Here is a 21,272-nt window from a genome sequence, read left to right on the forward strand (position 1 = left end):
TTTTGTTGTTGAGTTGTAGTTATTTCTATATTCTGGATATTAACCCCTTATCAAATATAGACATTTCCCCAACGAAGATACACAAACGGCTAACAGGTATATGAAAAGTTGCTCAATATCACTAATAATTAGAGAAATGCAATTCAAAACTACAATGAGATATCACCTCATACCCATTAGGATAGCCACTATCGCCACACACACACACAAAAAAAACAGAAAATAAGTGATGGTGAGGATGTGGAGAAATTGTCATCTTTGTGCACTGTTAGTGGGATTGTAAAATGGTGCAGACATTATACTAAAACTGTATGGAGATTCCTCAAAAGATTAAAAATAGGAAAACCATATGATCCACCAATCCCACTTCTGGGTATATATCCCAAAGAGTTGAATGCAGATTGTTGGAGAAACATTTGCAAATCCATGTTCTTTATAGCATTATTCACAAAAGCCAAGAGGTGGAAGCAACCCAATGATGGATGAATAAAGAAAATGTGGCATATATATATACAATGGAATATTATCCATCCTTTAAAAAGAAGGAAATCCTGTCACATGCTACAACATAGATGACCTGTGAGGACATTATGCTAAGTGAAATAAGCCAGTCACAAAAAGACAAATACTGTATGATTCCACTTATATGCAGTATCTACAGTAGCCAACTTTATAGAAATAGAAAATAGAGTTGTGGCTGCCAGAGGCTGGAGAAGGAAAGGAATGGGGAATTGTTCAATGGGAACAGAGTCTCAGTTTTGCAAGATAAAAATGTTAATAGAGCAGCACAACAAAGTGAATATAGTTAACACTACCAAACTGTATACTTATAAATGGTTAATATGGGTTAAGACGGTCAATTTTCTGTTTTTTCTTGCTCTTCCCTCCTTTCCCTTTTCTTCTACTCAGTATGTCCCCAACTCAAAATATATTCACTGAATCAATAAAATAGAGGAAAGAAGAATGAGTATCCTGCTCTTCTCTTCCTTTTATTTCCCTACTACGAGTACATCAGTTTTAGCTAAGAAACAATGAGGGAAAAGTTGGAGGGAAGTTCAATTCCAGCCTTCTAATTATGGGAATGAGACCATTTCTTTCAGTTCAGGCTCAAGATGGCAACTCTACCAGGCAATAGGCAAATATATCTAAGTACCCAAGATCTTCAAAACCAAGTGAGAAATTAACTTAGATAATAAAAACATTATTATACTCTCTAACATTCATAATTAATGTACTAGAACTGCCCTCAAATTAAAGAAGGCAAAAATAAGACACAACACACATATACACAAACTTTTTCTTTACTAACCAATGAAACAAAAAATAAGAAAACATATCTCTTAAGTGAATAGCCTATTCCATTAGGAAATACTTCATTCTACAGTCTCTTTGAACTGGTTTTCCATCAACTTCATCCAGTTTTGTTTCTTCACTTCTGTTTGGGTGCAAAGTCCCATAATAAACAATAAGAAAAATAATTCCAAGGAGAAGAGTAAGAGCTATAGTGATGCTGACAGGTATAAAATAGTCTGAATTAAAAATAGAGAGTGGGTAAAACCAGAACACAATCAATATCCCCAATGTGGCCAATACCCTTACAATATAATAACAAGACATTGGACATTTGGTATTCTGTCCCTTAATATTAAAAAATGTAAAGACAAGAATGAATCCAACAACAATCCTGTATATGAATTCCATACTTATGGAAGCACAAAACTCAGTCTGTTCTTTAAATGCCCACAATACACCTAAAAACCAAAGAAATAACAACAGGAGTAAAGCAATCTTAACATTTAAGAATAAAAGAAGCACAACACTCAACATCCAAGATAATAATGTAAACAACTTGTAAAAGAGATATACGAGTTTAGGACAGGGTCCATTAAGAAGGTTTTTATCAGGTAAGGATTTTCTTAAAGCTACTTGATAATCAACAGTCGACCAAGAAATAGCACAGCAAGAGACCATGATGGCTGCATCTACAAAACAAAAAATGTTTTAAAGATATAGTTATAGGAATAATAATAGCAATATTAAATTACTATATGCCATACATGCTTCATCTGTATATACACACCCATAAACACGTCAGGTACTTTATATACTCATCTCATTTAATCCTTTGAAATAGATATTAATATCCCTGTATTACATATGAGGGAATTAATGCTGAGAGAATATATATACATTTCTTGACCCAAGTCACACAGCCAGCAAGTTTCAGAGAGATGAGATTTGAACTGAAATCTGCCTGATTCCAAAGTTGGTGTGCTTAACCACTACATTAGACTGCTTTATAAGACTGTGAATAAATTCACTGGACAAATTTTATTGAGCAACTGGTACAATGGAAACTGCATACTCTGCAAGTTCTCTAAGAGACTACAGTGATAGTCCTAGCTTTTCCAGTCTTTTTGGCTTTGACCTTGGACATATACCTAATTCACTAAGAAATGACATCATGAGAGAGAAGGGGGCAGGAAGAAAGGGAGAGAGGTTAAACAGAAAATTTAACGTAAGTATGAGGTATCAACAGCTCAATTTCCCATATCTTTAAGATGATGGACCAGATGAACAAACACGATCTAAAACTTACAAATTTCTGTAGGCTTGGCATCTTTATCCCATTTTTTCCCCAACAAATAAGAGAAAAGTAAGTTCATTACTACTTTGGAAAGGCATGTCATTAGCCCCACTCTCAAAGCTGGAGATTGAGATTAGCTCAAGATGGTAGAGTAGAAGCACGTGAACTCAAAGCTGGGGACTTAGAAACTGACAGCAAAGATATTAGAGAATTAGAAGGAAATATTTAGAGTAAAATACAGAATGCTCATCATTCCCATTTAGCCTCACTGGAGGGCTATATACTAGGATAGGAAGGCAGACTTAAGATAGATCCTCCATTGAAGACGATTATAAATGTCTTTGTCCACTCTCCTGGTTTTAGCATATACCACTCTGAACTGCACAATTAGTTGCGCTTCTTTTCTTTCTTCTTTAATTTAAAAATATTTGAATTAAAACATCACTTTCCCCTAAATTTCCCTGTGATATCTTTTTTATAATTGGTTTTAATTTCTACCAAACCAGTACATATACATCGTTTTTAAAAGTTGATAAGTGCTAAAGAACTTATAAGAAAATAGCAGTAGATTGCTCTACCCCTTCTCACCTCTTAGCCATGACCCTCAGAAAAAATTACTATCAACTCTTCTAGCTTTACTTCTGACATGTATTGCCATATTTCTAAATAAAACACATACTGTGCTATTTCTTAATTTATCTACTTTAGACACTGATTATTAATTTCCTACGTGGGAAGGGGAAATTTTTGCACATGCACACATATATACACACCCTCCTTCCATTTTCCTCTCCCTCCTTCTACCCAAAAGAGTAACATCACAATTTTTGGTAAAATCAATATTCAGTGTTTACCTTATTATGACTACATAAGTACAGCCTCTTTGACTGCTCAGCCAAATACTACATTCTGAACATATTTCCTTTCTTTTAAAACTTTTCATTGTTACTTAACTTTGCTTAGTTTTTCATGACTCTTATCAGTTTTTCTCAGCAAATTCTTCAAATTAATTAATTAAACTCCCCTATTACATCTATTAGGGTTTTTTTGTTTGTTTTTTAAGAATATGATCCTTCTGCTCAAAGGTGGTTGCTGTCAAGGTTTGCTTCCTGTCTTTCCAGAACTTCCCTTCACCTCTCTTCAGTGCTGACTTCCTGTTTCCTGTTGCAATATTTCCTTTTTGCTTCTTTCTCATGGTTTGATCAAGCATTCTCCAGACATTCCTGAGAAAAGTTGTACCTAAGCTAAACTTTTCAGACCATGTATGTCTCAAAATGTCTTTATTCTACCCTCATGTTTGATACACAGTTTCAACAGAAATAGAATTCAAAGTTTAAAAATGTTTTCCATTGAAACTTTGAAGTCATTGATCTATTAAATTCTAATCTCAAGTGTCAAGAATTTCTAAGCCATTCAATTTCCCTATCCTTAAATGATCTTTATTTTCTGTCAAATCTTCTAGAATCTTATCTTCATCTTTGCGTCTCTGAAATGTTGTAATGATGGGCTTGGTATGGGCCATTTTTATGAACCTTTCAATTTAGTAATCCACATCCTTCAGAGATATGCTGTTTTTATTCTTTGATGGCTTCCCTAGAAATCACAACATGCATACTAAACATATCAAAGTTTAAAGTTAATCAGTATTTTTACCTCACAGGTAGACTTATCATGAAGGTATTGAAGCTTAAATTTCAGGGACCCACACTTGCCCAGACTCCTTCCAAGCCTGGCAAAGCCCTGGCAATGTGTTCACTTTGTCATATCTATTTTATAAAATTTGGAAAAATAAGATATTTTCATTGCAGTTGCTAAAATTCCCTGTCTCCTACTTTTCCTCTCTCACATTTTCCCTAGGTGTATTGAAGCAAGCTGTGGTCATTTTGGGGATCTGGCTAAAGGGAAATTGAGTTGAGAATAGTTTAGGTTTAGGGGGATAGGCTTACAAGATTTGCTTGAATAATTATGATTAGTAAGTAACAGATCTAGGATTCTCAAGCAGTTTGCCTGATCTTAACACTTCACTATCTTGCTGTCAACAGGCCTTTGATTCCCTAATATTAAGGCATGATGGTCTATCCTCATCCAGTTGGCACTATTAGTTTGACATTATTTCCCATTTCCCACTTACCTACCTGTTTCCAATATATTTTTTCTGCTCATTTTGCTCATCTAATCTGTACATTACACTCTATCCAAACGGAATTCCTTGTCTTTGCCAAACCACGCCTTTGCTTATGCATTTCTCCCGGTATGAAATGACCTCGCCCAATCACATCTATACAGATTCTTATTAATTTCTTCTGATTTGACATTATTGATACCAGTAAAGAAAACAAAAGACTCCCACTAGTCACTAAAGGAGACACTGACAATAAACAAGTGTTGTCAATTCAAAGAGTATTTAAAATTAGTTACTTCATCAAAAAAAAATCTTGATATACTCTGATCTTATACCACATTTTTGAAGACACTGGTAGAGTTTTCCCCAAATGTGACAACAATCAAAAAATATACTTATAATATTATCAATACTTTGTGAAGTTGAAACTTCTCCAAATTAAAAATAAACAAAAAACTAATTTCTATTAACTATGCTAGAAAAAAAGAATGAATTTTTCTTTTCTATGGAAATTAAATCATAAAATCGTATCAAATCAAAAGCCAATCAGAGTGCACAGCCAAAAAAATTAGATAAAAGAGTATTAAAATAATAAAAATATATTACTTTTCTTTCTCTTGTGAAATTTATGGTATTGGTCAGCTTTCTTATCCCTGTAATTTACTGTTCTTTATTTTATTTTTAAAAATGCTTACTTTCATATCTTTTATGAATTGAATTGTATTCTTCCAAAATTCATATGTTAAAGCCCTAATCCCCAATGTGACTATACTTTGAGATAGGGCCCTTAGGGAGATAGTTAAGGTTAAGCAAGTTCGTAAGGTTAAGCATTTAACCCAAATCTAATAGGACCGGTATCCTTGAAAGAATAGAAAGAGATACCAGAGATCTCTCTTTCTCTCCATACACAGAGGAAAGACATGTGAGGACACAGCAAGAAGGTGGCCATCTGCAACCCAAAGAGAGTCCTCACCAGAAACCAACCCTACTGGCACCTTGATTTTGGATTTCCAGTCTCCAGAACTGTAAGAAAATAGATTTCTGTTGGTTAAGCTGCCCAGTCTATAGCATTCTGTTACGGCAGCCCAAGCAGACTAACATAATTCTATTTTCCTAATATTACATTCTTCTTTTCAAAAATTGGGTCTCTCTAATTGTTTTTGTTTTACACCTCAAAAACCGCAGATCCACTTCTGCTTTACCTTTCTCCTGAACTATACAAGGAATTTAAAACAGTTTAACTCCATCCATCTTCCACCTGACTTGCATGTTACTGCTTGTCTTCATTCTATCTTTTTCTTACCCACATAGTATTATTTTTGTTTATGCAGTCAAGTTTCACTTAGAGGTAGGTAACTTCACTTTTACCCTGAGGAGGGTGACTTTTGGAGTGCCAGTTTTACGGACTAGGATTTTCTACCAGATGTCCCTCCCTTGTGAGGACCCTGAGTTTTGTCTCCAGTCCTCCATACCCTAGGAAGCCATCAAAACTGAATCTGCTTGTTTATAAGGTTCAGTAAAAACCCTCAGTGTATAAATGCCTTCACAGTCCTACTCAACCCTGCTGCATTCCCACTTTCATGCATATTTTGGCCTGTTGTATCAGATTGTTTTAAGCTTTTATGAAGACTTTTGAAAATACTTAACCAATTGTTTTAGATAATTTCAGGGGGAGAGTTGATTCAAATAATCTAGCCTTTTAGTGGTGGTGGAACTGATTTGAATAACCCAAGTTTTCTATCTGCTTTCCATCTTCTAAATATTTGTTGACATTTCTAATCTGCTGTTCTACTCTGCATTCTCTTCGTCCTTATGGGTTTATACTGTTTTTACTTGTTACTCTCCTCTTTAGCATGATTTCAGAAGGAACAAAGATAAAAGAATTTGTTCAGTCTTCTGAAGTAGTTCTATACATAAACTGATTTTTTTTTTACATTTTGAATTATTCTTCCTGATTAAAGGAACATTTTCTACATGGTTACTGTAGAAAATTTGGAAATTCAGAAAAGTATAAGGAAGCTGAAATAGATAAAATCACTCACAATCCCACCACACAGAAGCAGCCACAGTTAACATCAGCAGATCTACCATAATACAGGTTGTAAGCTCTATATGCTGAACTTTAGCTTCAGGGACTAATAAGTCCCAACCCACAAATTCTTTGCATCACAAGGAAAAAGAGGTCTCATACACAGTAGGTTCATTTCAGTGGTGCACTAACAATCAAAGTAAAGGTAAAAATATTAGAAGGGACTACAATCTAGAGGTTTATGGGAAACTGGGAACAAGAAGACTGGGGAAATGAAGTGTTCTCACAGGTGAGTCTAGCGTAGAGGGAACTCCAGGGGAGAGGACAATCTGCTACTCTGAGGTGAATCCAAGTCTGCATGGAATCCTAGTCACTAATGAAAACTGGGACTATTTTTAGCAAATAAATAGTTTTTTTAACATCTCAAATTAAACACCTATTAAAAGATTTTCTTAATGGAAATACCAAATTGTCCTTTAGAAATGTACATTTAACCCTAATGAGGAAATCTGCTATAAAAGAGCAACATTTCGGCCAATTTGCAAAACTTTCATTAGTTTTGTAGCACTTGCACTTTCACCCAATGATTGTGATTCTGGGAATTTACCCTATGGCTAAACTTCACACATGCAAAAGAATGCATGCATAAGACTATTCACTGCAGCTTTTTTGCAACAGTAAAATATTAGAAACAACCTAAATTAACATAAAGAGGGAGCCTGTTAAATAATTCACGATACATCCATAATTTGTAATACTATGCAGATAAGAAAAATAAATGAGGGTGCTCTTTCTGTACTGATATGTTTAGATCTCCAAGATATGTTAAGTGCAAAAACCAAAGATGGTTTTTATGTTACCATTTCTATAAAAAAAAAAAAAGAGAGAGAGAGAGAGAGGGAAAGAGAAAGATAGGCTTTTAAATTTTTTTTTCTGAAAGAATCATCAAAAAGCTGACAATAATAGTTTGTTTTCTGGGCAGACAAAGGAAGGGAGAGGAAGAAGGGGGAGGGAGACAGTATACCTTTATATACCTTTATATACCTCCAAGTACCTTTGAACCATGTACTTCTTTTCAAAAAAAAATAAATAATTCTAAAAAGAAAAACAATAAAAATAATTCTAAAACCTGCCAAAGAGTTACACAGTTGACATAAAGTATCAGTGGCATCCATCTAACACAGGGTATTAAGAAAGACCTACACTGAGTGAAATTTTCTTGACCATGTTCCAGAAGGATGTAGAGCTGAAGAGCAAGTTGTGGGCAGCCTTCCAGGTAGGTCTCAAATAGCCTGAGCATGCTCAAATCTGTCACCCTATCTATAACTTCTTTATGAAGATCGATTTGTTCTTCCACGAAGTTATCCGTTTTGCTGGTGTTTTTGAAAGCCACATGATAACCCTTTTTCAAGGCAAACCAATACCTGTAAAGTAAACAAGAATATTTATCTTCAGTAATAGATTCTTTATAACATGTGTGTTAATTTACATAATAATTTTGAAAAAAAAGCAACATGTGTTTAAGAATAGAATTTTCCCACAAACTTTCTCTACTACAAATTTCTCTCAACTTTGTAAATATTTCATGGTAGCTTTATTGAGGTTCAAGACTCCACAATTTTTATTGCATGTCTGATGTGCCAGTGTGTGCTAGCACTGTTAAGCATACATGATCTTCTTTCATCTTCACAGTAGGTATTATTCCCAAATCACAGATAGGAAAAGTTAGGGTGAGAACAGTAGAGTGATTTGCTGAAAGTTACGCAGAGAGTAAGGGGCAGACCTAGAGTCCAAACCTATATCTTATCATTCCTAGTCTTAACCACTATTTTCTGAAAGACAAACTGCAATTTCCACTTCATGCAACTTATCTTCACTAAAAGACAAATACATGCCCTTATGATAATGTCAAGGTTGAAGATGAGTTTGAATCTTCTTTCAATTTAATCTAGCAAATAATTACTGTTGACCCTTGAACACGTGGAGTTAGGGATGCCAACCCTCCGTGCAGTCAAAAAATCCACGCATAATTGATAGCTGGCCCTTTGTATCCTCAGTTCCACATCCGTGGGTTCAACCAACCTCAGATCGTGTAGTACTGTAGTCTTTACTACTGAAAAAAATCTGCATATAAGTGGACCCACACAGCTCAAACCCATGTTGTTCAAGGTCAACTGTACTCCATAATCTACAAGGTGCTAGGCTCTGTGACCATTACCACCCTGGAAAACATAAAATTTCTAAGACTCCTAAAACATCCTTGCTCAGGCTCTTCTTTACAAAGAATTTTTAAATGAACATGACTTATCATCATCCAAGTAAAATTAATAACAAAAATAACTGAAACACTTATTTCAAAAATATCTGAGGCTAGCAATAAGACAACCAGGATTCTAGCCCAAAGCTTATCAAAACTCTTTATCTACACCTCAGTTTCCCCATATATAAAATTAGGGCAGTGATATATATCCTGTTTCAACTTGCTCCTTCTGTCAATGTTTCCCATTTCAGTAAACGGCACTAACATGCACCATGTTGCTCAGACCAAAAATGTGGGAATAATTTCCAACTTCTTTTTCTCATACCCTATAAAAATTCCTCAGCAGGTTCTGTTGGTTCTTAGTTCTAACTTCAAATATATCCAGATCTAAACACATCTTATCACTTCCACTGCCTCCATCCTAGTTTAAGCAGCCAACATCTCTGGCCTGGATTACTTCGATAGCCTCATAATTGGTCTCTCTGATTCTAATCCTGCTCCCTATACATCCTATTCTCTACACAGCATCTAGATTGAACCTGTTAACCATAATTTAGATGTTATCCCTCCACTCGAAATGTTCCAATGATTTCCATCATACTTAGATAAAACACAAAGTATTTACCCCATCTTACAATGCCCTCCATAATCTGCCTTTCCCTTTCATTTCTCCCACACATTCAGTGTACCTTTCTTACTGTTTTTCCCAAGTTAAAGGCCTTTGTCTTTGCTACTCCCTCTTCCTGGAACTCTCCTAAACCCCAGAGATTTTACAAGTTTACTCCTTAACTTCATTCAGGTCTCTATTCAAATACCAGTTCCTCACAGAGGTCTTTCCAGATCACACCATCCATCGCATTCTATCCCTTTATCCTACATCATTTTTCTTTATCATCACTTGACACATTATTTTTGCTTATCTGTACCTTCTCACAAGAATGAAATCTGCATGAAAGCAGGAACTTTGTTTTGTTCATTGCTATATCCTGAGAAACTAAAACAGTACCTGGCACATAGCCACTCTCAGAAAATATTTACTGAATGAATGAATAAATGAGAGCTCATGACAATCTTTCCATAAAGATAAAGAGACAGTAGATATGAAAGGACTTTGAAAAGTTGAAAGTAAAACACAAATATAAGATATTCTCATTTTAAACAAGATGTACACATATATGGATATGCAAAGATTCTTCACCTAGCAAATAAAAGTATATTTTTACCATCACAGTTTTAGAATAACATGGTCCATTATATTCAATGTGGACTAGATGCCAGGGTAGAATGTCTACAAAAATGATGAAGACATGACCTCCACCTTCAATGACCTTACAACCTAATAGGAAGGTCAAGCCTATAAACTGCTAGCTGCAATACAAGGCAGAAGAAATAACCACTCAACAGAAATGTAAATATTATGTTGTAAAAGTATAGGAAAAAAAATGATTAACACTGTCTAGGATTTATAGGTGAGATTTATAAGTAATTTATGTTTGAGTCTTTTCTGGGTATCTGGCAAAATAGGGAGTTCCCGTATGTATATTATGTAAGACTAATATGTAATACAGTATGTTCTTAAAGGTATCTATCCTTTTAAAGCAAGAGGATAGATACTGCTAATTGAAAAACTTGAAAAATTCACAAATATTAACAAGTACATACCTAGAACAAAATCAGTACAGACAGCATAGAGTGGGAAAGCCAGCAGAGTACAGTGATTAAGTGTACAGACTCTAAAAAAGCCAGGATGCTTGGGTTCAAATCCTTGCTCCACCACTTCCTAGTGATGCCTCAGTTTCCTCAACTGAAAAAGGGGGTAAATCATCATATCTACCTCATTGGGTTGATATGAGGATTAAAGGAGTTAATACATGTAAAATGTTTAGACCAATAACTGGCACATGTTAAGTGGTATATCAGTGCCTGTTAAACAACAACAGCAACAAAAAAAAAGATGGAGCTGTTTACAGATGTGCACATTAATATTTCCAGTGACTTTAGAGAGGAATATTTTCCAATTTTGTAGCAATTAATAGCAAACCTATACAAAGTTCTGCTTATCTGAGGATAATTTCATGAGAAGGGGAGTATGAATATAATTTTTTAATCAATAGGATATTGTTTCAGTTTTATGGGAGAAATGGTGAAGAGGCCAAAGAAAAAGAAACAGAAGGAGCTTTCTTAGCATATTTTATCACAATGTATTCTTTTATTTGAGATAAAGAGGCAACAGCTTCCAGTAATGATGGATTCCCTTGTATCAAGCTCACCTTCCTACTGATGACAATGATAAATTACAGACAAAATATTAAAGAAAACAAGGCACTAAAGAGCAACCGAAAGTAGGAAGAAGGATGAGGGCACTTAACCCTTGAAAGAAGGGAACCATACTGCATGAGATGCATTCATCTGGCTTTTCCTCTACCAGCATCCCACAGTCCAAATGGCAAAAAGTAGATACAGCTCAAGCAGAAAGTCAAATTATTACTGGCTCCAAGAGTGAGAGGACTGAGGTTGAATCTGTCAGAGTGGTTAGAAATTAAGAGGGATCCTAGAAAAGAGGGAGCCACAGAGTAAAAAAGCTCCCAAATCTGCATATACCCTCCTTAAGTCCTTGCCCAACCCCTTACTATGTATATCTAGGGTGAGGCTTCAAGGAACTGAGGAAAAATGGCAAGAATGAGCAGAGATTTTGGCAGCTGTCTACCACAGGGAAGAGTTTGGAGTTTAAGTTCCACCAAACTGGAGAGGCTTGGTAAATACTTCAAGCATCCCACTGAAACGCCAAAAGGGTCATGCTTTAGGAGTAAAGACCATACTTCAGGTCTATAAGACTTCCCCTAGGACTAAGGACAAAAGCAAAATAGACCTTCCCTAGCAAAGCCTAAACCAAGCCTCTGTATCACGTCAAGGTAATCTGCCAATAATTTAACTATCTGCTTTCTCTTCAATGGAAGATAACAGAAACCAGAGTCTCTACAAGGTATCAGTCACAATGTCCACTACACAATAAAAAATTACATGACATGCAAATTAAGAGGAAAATGTAACTTATGCTAAAGAGCATAATCAGTTAATAGAAACATATCAGTTAACAGGAACATACCCACAGATGACCCAGATATTGAAATTAGCAAACAAAACACAGAGAGAAAAAATTAGGGAAAAAAATTAACAGAACCTCAATAACAAAGGTGTAATTGAAGTCCCAAAAGAAACAGAGAGAGAGAATGGGGCAGAAAAAAAAAAAAAAACTTGACAACATACTGGCAAAAAATATTTTCCAAATTTGATCAAAAACAACAACATAAAGCTCAACGAACCCAAACAGAAAAAATAAAAACCAAACAATAGGTAGGCCCAGAAGACAACTATATCAATAATTACAGTAATATATGAAATGTAAATGGATTAAATGTTTCAATAAAAGATTGTCAAACTGGATAAAACAATCAAGATTCAACTCTATATGATTTGGAAGAGACTCTCTTTAAACATAAAGACACGGATAGTTTGAGGGACTTCCCTGGTGGCGCAGCAGTTAAGAACCCGCCTGCCAATGCAAGGGACACGGGTTCAAGGCCTGGTAGGGGAAGATCTCACATGCCGCGGCGCAACTAAGCCCACGTGCCACAACTACTAAGCCTACACTTTAGAGCCCGCGAGCCGCAACTACTGAGCCAACGTGCCACAACTACTGAAGCCCACGCACCTAGAGCTGTGTTCCACAACAAAGACAAGCCACAACAATGAGGAGCCTGCGCACTGCAACAAAGAGTAGCCCCCACCCTCCGCAACTAGAGAAAGCCCACAGGCAGCAATGAAGACCCAACGCAGCCAAAAATAAATAATAAAATAAAATTTAAAAAAAAAAAGACACAGATAGTTTGAAAGGAAATCACAAAAAAATAGTTAGTATGGCTATATTAGTATCCCAGACAAAATAGATTTCAAATCAAGGAGTATTAACAGAGATAAAGAGAGTCATATCACAATGATATAAGAATCAATTTTTCAAGAAGACATCTGAATGTACCTAATAATAGAGTTTGAAGATACATGAAGCAAAAATTGTCAAAGTACAAGGAGAAAAAGATAAATCCACAATATTAGAGTGTTTTAACACTCATCTCTCAGTAATTGAAAGAAAAGGTAGGCCAAAAGAAAAAAATCTGTAAGAATATAGCAGATTTTAATAACATTATCAACATATTGCCCTAATTTATACATTTATAGAACACTACACTCAACAACAGCAATTTACGGAATATTCACCAAGTGAGACTATACGTTGGGCCATAAAACAAGTCAATAAATGTAAGAAGACTATAATCACACAAATTATGTTGTCTGATCAAAACAATATTTAATGAGAAATCAACAACAATAAGATACCTAGGAAAATCCTCAAATATTTAGAGATTTAAGTAAAGGGGCCAGATCCTCAAGTTTCATAAATATTGCACCCTAGGAAATTTGAACATTACCAGATGACCTCTCTCTAAAGCATTTTAAATAGAAGAATAGGTAAGAAAAAGTGTTCAACTATTTAATGCCCATTTAAGAAACTCCATAAAGAAGGGCCTAAGGACCTGCAGAAGGAAGGAGACTCATCTCCATTGTACTTTCTTTCACACGATTTGAACTTTTTTTACCAGTTATTTTAAAAGAGCAACAATAACTTCCATATTTTAAATAATACAAATGCCTTTCATATACCCATCAAAGGAAAAGTCTCCTTTGGCAAGGAGAAAGGTTTTATCACAAATAGTACATAACACAGAAATACAGAAATGTCATCTAATTTATATTCTGGAAAATGAAATGTTCTACTCCACAGACCCCTGAGCAGTGAGAACATACTTAGTAGCAACAGGCACTTACACCTAATAAATAATTCATGTTGACATTCCTTTTCTTTCATCTACCAACACAAACTCAATTTATCTACTCTGTAGGGAAATGAATCTGTAGTTCAGTAAATCTCACGTTTTTCCATACTTAGTTTAGACAGACCCTTGGATAATTTGCCCATTTTTATGAACTTATGTTTTAAATTAATTATGTTTTAATTTTTGCTTATTTCTCACTATTCATCTCAGTATTCTGCCACTTCCTGCACTAAGAAAATACAAAGAAAAAGAAAAAGAAAGACAAAAAGAGGGAAGTGTCTGTTTATCAAGTATCTGTTTATCACTAAGAGCAAACCTAATTCAATTTTTCCTTTTCTTCTTTTTTTGTTTGAATAGGCAAAATATTCAAATAATTCAAAAAAATTTTTTAAAGTTATTCGCTGAAAAAACTCCATGCCACTCCTATGACCTAACTACCCAGTTTTCACCCTCCCCTATGACCATAAGAATTCACGGTTACTAATTTCATGTGTACCCTTCTAGAGTTTCTTTATGCATATATAAGCAAGTATAAGTATATATGCCTTTTCACCACTTTTTTTTACACAGACTGTAGCATATCATATCTGCTGTCTGCACCTTGTCTTTTCACTTAAAAGTACATCTTGGAGATCTTTCCATTTCAGTACATAAAGTACTTTATCATTCTTTGTAATAGCTATGTAGTGTGCCATTGCATAGGTATACCATAAACTCTACCAACAGACATTTTAATTGTTTCCAATATTTTGCTGTTACAAAGAATACTACAAATTGAAAAGCTGTGCATATGTCATTTTACATGTCTGCAAGTACGATAAATTCCCAGAAGAGGAACCTCTGGCCTAAAGGTATGTGCATTTGAAATATGGTCAAACTGCCCTCCACAGGGATGGTACCAATCCATACTCCCATCAACAAAGTATGAGAATACCTGTTTTCCCACGCCTTACCAAGAGAGTGTATTATCATTTGGATTTTTGCCAGTCTGGTAGGTGAAGAATATCTCAGTGAAGTTTTAGTTGGCAATTTTTAAATTATGAACGAGGCTTAGCATCCTTCAGACAACTTAAGAGCCATTTGCATTTCCTCTTCTCTGAACTATCCTTACTGTTTTCCCATGTTTCAATTGGGTGGATGACCTTCTTCTTTTTGACTTCAGAAGCTCTTTAAATACTAAAAGACTAGCCCTTTTTCTATTAAAAATTGTAAATATTTTCTCCTGTTAAAGCTGTTTTCCTTTTTGCTTTGCTTTTCTTTGGGAGATTTTTGCTTTTGTTTATTGGCATGCATTTTTTATTATCAAATCTATAATTTTTATAGCTTAGGGATTTTAAGTTATGGTTAGAAAGGCTTTCCCCATTTCAAGGCTATAAAGGAATTTTCCCATGTTTTCTTATAGAATAAATATTTTTACATTAAATATTTGATTCACTTGAAATTTATCCTGGTGTCTGGTATTTTACCTAGATGTATAGACCATAACATGCAATCTTAAATTATCCCAACTCTAAAGTGAATCAAAACCGTTACTGTTCTTATGCTGCATATACTGGCTATTGCTTCCTCTTACTTCCATTCTGGTCAATTTCTACAATCTGTGGTCTGTCCATTTGAATGGCAAACAGGGGAAAAAACTATTTTCTTGTCCTTGTGGTTTGGGATTTAGTGTTGGGGGTTGGGGAGGGGGTTGCCTAGTGCTACTCCAGAAACAAAACTCTGCCAGTTTATTCTTTCCGATTTTCTTCTGGTTAGGAGGAGTTAGAGCCCATGTTCTGTCATATCAAAGACTGGGAAGCTGAAGACATAAACTACAACATTTTAAAACTCTCCCAATACTGTACCCATCTCTGTGTTTCTATCAATATACTTGTAAAGATTTCAACTTCATCACAGAACAGGCTAAACTCTTTTCAAGATCATGTGCCATGTTAGAGCATGGGCTAACCCTGAACTTTGTGTGAAGGTCCAGTTATAATTCACATATTTTTTTATCCAAATGGCTACCTACTTGTCCCCACATCCCTAACTACTAAGCAAAGAAATCAGTAAGAATGAAGAATCTCTGTATGTATGATAGTCCCATAAGACTATCAGCTGACTTTTCCATAGAAATTTTGCAGGCCAGAAGGGAGTGGCACCATACAGTCAAAGTGATGAAAGAAAAAACCTACAAGCAAGAACACTCGGGCTTCCCTGGTGGCGCAGTGGTTGAGAATCTGCCTGCCAATGCAGGGGACACGGGTTCGAGCACTGGTCTGGGAGGATCCCACATGCCGCGGAGCAACTGGGCCCGTGAGCCACAACTACTGAGCCTGCGCGTCTGGAGCCTGTGCCCCGCAGCAGGAGAGGCCACCATGGTGAGAGGCCTGCGCACCACGATGAGGGGTGGCCCCCGCTTGCCGCAGCTGGAGAAAGCCCTCGCACAGGGGCGAGGACCCAACACAGCCAAAAATAAATAAATAAATAAATAATAATTTTTAAAAAAAAAAGAATACTCTACCCAGCAAGGATATCATTCAGATTTGAAGGAGAAATATAAAGTTTTACAGACAAGCAAAAGCTAAAAGAGTTCAGAACCACTAAACCAAATTTACAAGAAACGTTAAAGGAACTTCTCTAAGGAAAAGAGACCACAACTAGAAATATGAAAATTATGAAAGGAAAAATCTCATTGGTAAAGGCAAATATACAGTAAAGGTAGTAGATCAACCACTCATAAAGCTAGTAGGAAGGTTAAAAGATAAAAGTAGTAAAATCATCTATATTCACAATAAGTAGTTAAGGGATACACAAAACAGAAAGATGTAAAATATGATGTCAAAACAGTAAACATGGGTGGTAGGAAGCAAAAATGCATGGTTGTTAGAAAGTGTTTGAACTTAAACCAACATCACCTTAAAAATAATCACATATCAGTATAATGATCAGATTGTTATACATGAACCTCATGGTAATAACTAACCAAATATCTATAATAGATACACAAAAGAAGAGAAAGAAACCCAAACATAACACTAAAGATAGTCACCAAATCACAAGGGAAGAGAGCAAAAGAAGAAGAAAGAAGCCAAAAAGAACTACAAAACAATTCCAAAACAGTTAACAAAATGGCAATAAGACATATCTAACAATAATTGCTTTAAATGTAAATGGACTGAATGCTCCAGTCAAAAGACGTAGACTGGCTGAAAGGACACAAAAACAAGACCTGTATATATGCTGCCTACATGAGACTCACTTCAGATCTAAAGACATACAGACTGAAAGAGAGAGTATAGGAAAAGGTATTCCATGCAAATGTAAATCATAAGAAAGCTGGGGTAGCAATACTTATATCAGACAAGATAGACTTTAAAACAAAGACTGTAACAAGAGACAAAAAAGGACTTACATAATGATAAGGGGATCAGTCAAAGAAGAAGATATAACAATACGGGTATACATATGTAGCCAACATAGGAGCACCTAAATACATAAAGCAAATATTAACAAACATAAAGAGAGAAATTGACAGTAACACAACAAATGTAGGAGACTTTAACAACCCACTTACATCGGTGGAGAGACGTAAGATCCAGACAGAAAATCAGTGAGGAAACACTGGGCTTAAATGACATTAAACCTGATGGGCTCAACAGATTATATATAGAACATTCCATCCAAAAGTAGCAAGATATACATTCTTTTCAAGTGCACATGGAACATTCTCCAGGATAGATCACATGACAAGCCACAAAACAAGTCTCAATAAATTTAAGAATATTGAAATTATATCAAGCATCTGTTCTGACCACAATGGCATGAGACTAGAAATCAACTACGAGAAAAGAATGCAAAAAACAAAAACAATATGCTACTAAACAGTCAATGGGTCACTGACAAAATCAAAGAGGAACAAAAAATACCTGGAGACAAATGAACATGAAAACACAATGATACTAAATCTGTGGAACACAGCAAAAGCAGTTCTATGAGGGAAGTTTATAGTGATACAAGCTTATCTCAGGAAATAAGAAAAATCTCAAATAAACAATCTAACATGTAACAGTCATGTTAGATACAGCAAGAAGGTCTACCTTAAATTTGTTTGGAGTCCCAGAAGGAAAAGAGACAGAAATATGGTAAAGAAAATGTTAGAAAAGATAATGGCTGAGGATTGTGCAGAATTCATGGAAGATAATAATCTATAGTATCAAGAGAACCAGCAAATCCCAAGCAGGAGAAATAAAAGTAAATATATACCTGGATATATCATAAACTGTAGAAACCCAAAGATAAAGAGAAAAATCATAAGAGCAGCCAGAGGGAAAAAAAGAAGACAAAATACTTTTAAAGAGCAACAGTAAGATTGACATCTAACTCTTCAATAGTGACAATGGAAACAAAAAGATGAGAGAATATAATATACAGAGAGAAAATAACTACTCATCTAGAATTCTATTGCCACTAAAATCTTTCTCAGGAAAGATGGCTATTAAAATAGCCCAACTTCAAAACCTAACTGTAGCAAAATAGTACATTATCCTCTTAATATTTGTCTTTATTTTTTTTTTACACCAGTGTTTAAACTTTTATTTCACACCATGCAAGGTCAATTATAACACATTAAAAAGTGACAACAGCTATAAGCTGCAATTTTACATTTATACATTGGAAATGTCCATTTTCAAAAGCTGAACATAATTACCATGTTGTCATAACAGCTAGGCTTCAATTCAACTGTTTATACAGATAAAATTTAATATGAAAAACAATGATTTTATATCTGTCCTTAATTCTTCTCTTTACCTTTAATATATATATATTGCTTTGAACAGAATTAAATTCCTTAAGATAATGAAGAAAAGGTCATGTGAAATTAGGTATATGGAGAATCACAGAATTCTCAGGACTTATTTAGATTCTATTTTCTTTAACCAGAAAACAGGCTTTAAACAACATGATTCTTAAGGTTGTTTTTAGTTCTGTGGATGATTCTGTACCAAGATAACCACACGGTTACTGCATTATTGCAGTAAAAATTTCACTTCATTAAATGAATGGTACAAGTAACTTAAAAAATTAAGTGCTCTATCAGAGTTGCAAGTGATAGGCTATATTTACATAATCAGTCTTAAAATATAAAATAGATGAGAAAAGATTCACAAGACATAGAAATGAGTCCTTTTCCTTCTCATAAAAAAAGTGATAACATATTAGAAAAAGTAACTTAATTAGGTAAATTAAAACATTCTATTAATGAACCTGGAAAATTCTGAAAGTTCAATGACTCACACAAGCACTGCTAGTGAGGAGCAAGTAACCCTTGTGCTACATGCAAATGGGGGACCTTCATACATTTGACTACCCAGATACAGAAAGGTAGCTTCCGTCTGAAAAAAAGAATAATAGTGTTAATGATCAAAAGTATATGCTCACCTTGTAAAAACTCCTCCTTGCAAGCAATGAAGTAGAAGAAAACAATGCTGACTTTCTTGGCCTGATTCCTTTAAATCGTTCTTGAACCAAGAATAACTAAAACACTGGACCACAAGTGTTCCAAAGAGCATAAAGCTTACTGTTAAAATACCGAAAACATACTGTCCCTCATGGAAAAACCTGACAGACACCCAGGTATCCACAATTAAATCAATTACATAGATTACAATGCCAAGAACCGACATCATAAAATTTAACTTAGTATATTTCATTATGAATCACTATATCTCTTGGTTATCTACCTCCTTCTCTCATACAAAAAGAAAAAAAAAAGGAACAAATATTAGTGCATCCTTTGGTGTAGCACTGAATTTTAATTTCTACTCCCTACATCTATTTAAAAGAAAGAATAAATATTATGAAATTGGAACACTAAAACCAAAGTGACTAATTTTAACTTTTTCTAAACCTCTAATCCAGTTGTTACAAGGCTTTATTCAATCTTCTGTCTCACAGTGTTCTTCATTACAGCTGACAACACCTAAAATGAAACATCATAAAAGATTCTAAAAATCTTGAGTATAATATTAAAAACCCTAGGCCATGACTTTATCAAAGCCCTACTTATTCTAAAAATAATATATTATCACTAAATATACTTTTTATAATATATAGCTTTGGGAAAGTAAAGTGTCAGAGATATACTTAATAGTTGATAACTTCCTCTCAGACTACTTACCTTTTAAAACACATAACTTGCTCACAAAGACATTTACCACAGGACCATTTATAATGGCAAAAAACTGGAAATCATCTAAATGTGTCAACAAAAGGAATTAATAAATAATGGTAGAATCATAAAATGGAATATTACAAAGCTACTAAAAATATATTTAACAAAGGTACAGTAGCTGTGAAAATTCTTAATATGCTTTTCTTAAAGCATTTTTTTAAATTAATTAATTTATTTATTTATTTATTTAGTTTTGGCTGCGTTGGGTCTTTGTTGCTACGCATGGGCTTTCTCTAGTTGCAGCGAGCGGGGGCTACTGTTCATTGCAGTGCGTGGGCTTCTCATTGCGGTGGCTTCTCTTGTTGCGGAGCACGGGCGCTAGGTGCGCGGGCTTCAGTAGTTGTGGCACGCGGGCTCAGTAGTTGTGGCTTGTGGGCTCTAGGGCACAGGCTCAGTAGTTGTGGCACACGGGCTTAGTTGCTCCGTGGCATGTGGGATCTTCCCGGACCAGGGCTCGAACCCGTGTCCCCTGCATTGGCAGGCGGATTCTTAACCACTGCGCCACCAGGGAAGTCCCAAAAATTCTTAATATGCTTTGATACAGCAATTCCATCTAAGAATCAAGCATAGGGAAATACTTACAAATGTGCACAAAGATATATGCTCTTTGCAGAACCTTTTTTAAAATAGCAAAAAATTGAAAACAACCCAAATGACAATTGAGAAGCCTAATTCAATAAATTATGGTACATCCATACTAAAGAATACACCATGCAACCTTTAAAAAGAATGAAGTAGCTTTATATAACCTGACTTCGGAAGATCTCAAGACACATTAAGTGAAAAAAGCAAGTACCAAAAGGATAAATATAGCATATTGCAATATATGCTTCCTAATTATACATGGAAAGGGGAAAGGAGTTGGGAGTAGGAAGCAAATGCAATTTTAATCCTTTAAATATTCTTTCATATTGTTTGAGTTTTTTACAACAGACATGTACTAATGTATTATATAATTTCTTAAAATAAAAACAATAGTAAATGATATTTATAAAGAATTTTGATGACTGGAGAAAGTATTTGTTCTACTAATAATAGCTAACATTTACTTACCACTACGTGCCAGGCATTGAGCTAAATGTTGTACATAAAATGTCCTCATTTAACTCTTACATCAAACTTAGGAGGTAGATATTACTATTATGAACCCTATTTTATAAACATAAGC

The 21,272-nt window shown here is 34.9% G+C and overlaps 1 protein-coding gene across 1 annotated transcript; it reads right to left on the reverse strand.

The window, feature by feature from the left end:
• Window positions 1-1,353: 1,353 nt before the first annotated feature.
• XKR9 (XK related 9) lies at window positions 1,354-19,583 on the reverse strand. Its single transcript, XM_036830686.1, has 3 exons — window positions 19,312-19,583; window positions 7,942-8,162; window positions 1,354-1,982 (listed from the first exon to the last, which is right to left on the reverse strand). Exons 1-3 carry the CDS (start codon window positions 19,581-19,583, stop codon window positions 1,354-1,356), a joined length of 1,122 nt encoding a protein of 373 aa, XP_036686581.1.
• Window positions 19,584-21,272: the final 1,689 nt, after the last annotated feature.

This window comes from Balaenoptera musculus, chromosome 17 (assembly GCF_009873245.2).
Source record: "Balaenoptera musculus isolate JJ_BM4_2016_0621 chromosome 17, mBalMus1.pri.v3, whole genome shotgun sequence".
Classification (NCBI taxonomy): Eukaryota; Metazoa; Chordata; class Mammalia; order Artiodactyla; family Balaenopteridae; genus Balaenoptera; species Balaenoptera musculus.